The sequence below is a fragment of the Atta cephalotes genome (genome assembly GCF_000143395.1).
Source record: "Atta cephalotes unplaced genomic scaffold scaffold00090, whole genome shotgun sequence".
NCBI lineage: Eukaryota > Metazoa > Arthropoda > Insecta > Hymenoptera > Formicidae > Atta > Atta cephalotes.
Genome location: NW_012130154.1, coordinates 330,291 through 333,655, shown reverse-complemented (window position 1 = coordinate 333,655; position 3,365 = coordinate 330,291). Strand labels below are relative to the sequence as shown.

Genomic DNA, 3,365 nt, shown 5'->3' with positions numbered 1-3,365 from the left:
TATATATATATATATATATATATATATATATATACATATAATTTAAATTAATTTTAACAAATTAATTCGTGTATCACGATAATGTTACTTACTTTTTTATCCTTAACATCTATCTTAGAGATTTCGTTTAAATTTTGGATGAACATGTCAGTGGACTTTTTCAGCATTTTCTCTATGGTGTGTTCGTTTGTTGACTCATCATCAATACATTATGTTTCTACGAGCTTGTTGAAAAGTTATCGATGATAATCTATTTAGAGCAATTTCTTTTTGAAATGTTTGTTTATCTTTGAGTTATTTTCAGTTCATTTATCATCATATCGGGATGGCAAACGTACATAATATTATATCATTTTATATAAAACGCGAAGACAAATAAAAACTTGAGAAAGAGAATTAATTAATATAATTAAATTATATTTCTAGAAATGCGTATAAATATTAGAATAAGTTGATATTACTTATATCTGTTTAGAATTATATAGATGAATATATAGACTATGAATAGTTATTTTCCTACAAATTATGGTAGTATGAAATCAAGATATATGTTTTGTTTATATCAGAAATAATTGCTGTTAGAAATTCAATCGTATTTATACAAACCTTATTATTATTATTATTTTCTATTCCTTATTTTTTCTTGTCAATTAGAATATCTGCTAAAAATGTGCAAAGCGTGAGTATACAAAATATTGGTACTGAAATCTTTGGTTTAATCTCTTCCCAAGTCATATTGCTAATTTTTTGATGTGTCAAGTTCGTGAAAATTTGAAAGTGTATTGGCAATTCAGAAACAAAACAGAATCAATAAATATATTCGTAATAGAGATGGAAAAATATTTTTGTTCTTGATGTTTACGTAGAAACATCATTTGTATTGAAAATAAAGATATTTAGCAACAGTAATATATTTCGTCTACATACAGTAAATATATTTTAATATTTTTCATAAATATTTAAATATTTTTGAACACAGTTATCTTAATGATTTTTGAATATGCTAAAAATATCTGTGATTGTATCAAGTCATTCTATACAAAATATAATTAAATTTGTAAAGAAAATAAATTTTCATTTTAAATAGATGTGTTTAAACTTTAACCAAACAAATGTTTGTTTAATTTTTAATGCATACTTTCTTGTAGGAAGAATAAGATTAAATAAAGAATTTAGTAGAAAGCTAATAATGCCAATTCAATTGTGAGTTTTAATTTAATTTATAAATTTCGGTTGAATATCGAATTACATGCAATACATTGTATTTGTTCATGAAGATATACAGCATATTCATAAATATATTACAAGTTAAATTTTAAATTTATAATTTATTTATATACGCTAACAGTAAATATACAATCTCTTTGCAAAAATAATTGAATATTAACATGATCTTATAATATACTCTTCAAAAGTTATCTCTTTCTAATTACGCAAAAGCACATTATCTCTTTTCCTTATATCATTTACGAAAAATAAACTTTAATTATTAAATCTTAAAATATGTTATAAGTTTCGTAGCTCAATAATACTTTGTGTATAATCGCTTAACTTTTCCTATTCTGTACATTTACTCCTTACAACTTCATTTTACATAATACAGCTATTGTCATGATAATAATAATAATAATAACGTAACAGCCTTCGTAATCTCTACGCCCGTTCGTTTTATCACGTTTACATACATTACATTTCGATGCAGATTACCTGTAACTACGCGGCTGTAAAAGCGCATTAATGGTGATCGATATAGATTCACATTGCATATACATGTGAATTATGCATGCATATCTAATAATAAGGCGGAAGTATTGCGAACGGAAATTCTCTGTTACGAAGGCTTTATATTATAATGTCGAATACATACTTTTCTCGAAAATACTATTCTCTGTAAAATATTGTACGCCCTAAAAGCGTTTACATAAGAACAATAAATATTTCTAAAAACATAGACATTTTATACGAAATAACTAGTATACTCGTGAGGCATTACACCTCTCCTAGGATAAAACGTATGACTTGTGGAGTATTCTAATAGGTTTGTAATCGAGCTCATATAGATATCAGCGAATCTAAACAGTCTTCTAGAAAAATAAGTCGGATTATGATATGTTCTAAACACTGAGCCGAATTGTTCGTTGAAAACAGATTTAATTTCGTTTCTTAATTGATCCCGTTCTCTCATCCATTCGTCCAGTTCATTTTGTACTTTAGGTCCTTCATAATCCTGATGTTCCTCAATTAAACCGGTTAACATTTGGAGCCAGTTCGCATTTTCTTTGAATTTTGGATCATTCAAGGTTTCGATTTCGTGCTGTAATGCAATTTATGTATTATACATATGGTCACATCTACTAAATTCAGCGTATCAATATTCTTTTGAAAACATATTAGTTTCAAAAAAGATTAATAAAAATATTGTTTAATTACCGTCAATTCTTTTATAATTGCCCCCGTTCGCCAGCCATGTTCTAAAGTCACGTCCGCCAGATCGCTGTATGGGTGATCACCAAAATACAATACTTGATGTCCTCGCCATCCGGTCATATCTTGCAACTGTTTAACTGTTCCCTAAGTGTTTTCATGGTTAATACAGTATTACTTAGTATATTATATAATCATAAATATATAATTTTTTAAAATTTATAATTAATTAAAAAATATATAATTTTTCAAAATAGAGAATTACCTCAAGATATATGATACCCTTGTTGAGTTTAGTAACTCTATCCCATAGTTGCGTCTGTTTAACTTCGTCATAGATTCTCAAGGGGCGCGTTTCTTCAGTGAAAAATTTTGGTTTTCTCGCTTGAACAATTACTACGTCGAAGTAATTCTTCCAATTTTCGCCAACCAAAAATTGCATTCCGTTGTTACTGTAAAAGTCATGTCAATTATTATATAATAATTATTATATATATAATAGATTTTGTTTAATTTAAGATTGCTAATACTTGAGAAACATACACGAAATGAAAAGGACTGTTTGTGACCAGAAACGTTTTTTTGCCGGCATTTCGAAGTCGATCGAAAAATCTCCTTAAATCTTTATTCTGTTCCAAGTATTCAGATACATTTTCCACTACTAATCGGTGCATTATAGGATGACAACTTTGCACAGAGTTCTATAAATATTATATAAAATTCATTACGATAGCAATTAGCAAGCTTACATTTTGATTGCTCACCTTAACGTCTCTGAACAGTATCTCTGGATGATAATCAATGTGATTCTGTAGAAAATATTCCGTGACGTTACACAATAGACATATTTCCGGTACCGAAAACAAATCGGCTAATTGTACCATTTTCGAGCGATGTACAGCATCCTGAACAAATAAATGTCAGAATTTAGAATATTCTAA

General features: G+C 27.5%; 2 protein-coding genes across 2 annotated transcripts in view; both read right to left on the bottom strand.

Annotated features, from left to right (window-relative positions):
* The window catches only part of LOC105624847 (IQ domain-containing protein G-like), a 2,238-nt gene extending 2,071 nt beyond the window's left edge, over positions 1-167 (bottom strand). The window contains exon 1 of the mRNA XM_012206199.1: positions 93-167. Within this exon, the coding sequence (XP_012061589.1) occupies positions 93-167 (75 nt within the window). The remainder of the gene's footprint in view (positions 1-92) is intronic.
* A 1,029-nt stretch (positions 168-1,196) lies between these two features.
* LOC105624835 (5'-nucleotidase domain-containing protein 3) overlaps positions 1,197-3,365 on the bottom strand; it is a 6,832-nt gene continuing 4,663 nt past the window's right edge. The window contains exons 4-8 of the mRNA XM_012206187.1: positions 3,189-3,329; positions 2,968-3,125; positions 2,690-2,876; positions 2,431-2,571; positions 1,197-2,314 (exon numbers count right to left, since the gene is read on the bottom strand). Of these exons, the coding sequence (XP_012061577.1) occupies positions 1,958-2,314; positions 2,431-2,571; positions 2,690-2,876; positions 2,968-3,125; positions 3,189-3,329 (984 nt within the window). The 3' untranslated portion in view covers positions 1,197-1,957. The remainder of the gene's footprint in view (positions 2,315-2,430; positions 2,572-2,689; positions 2,877-2,967; positions 3,126-3,188; positions 3,330-3,365) is intronic.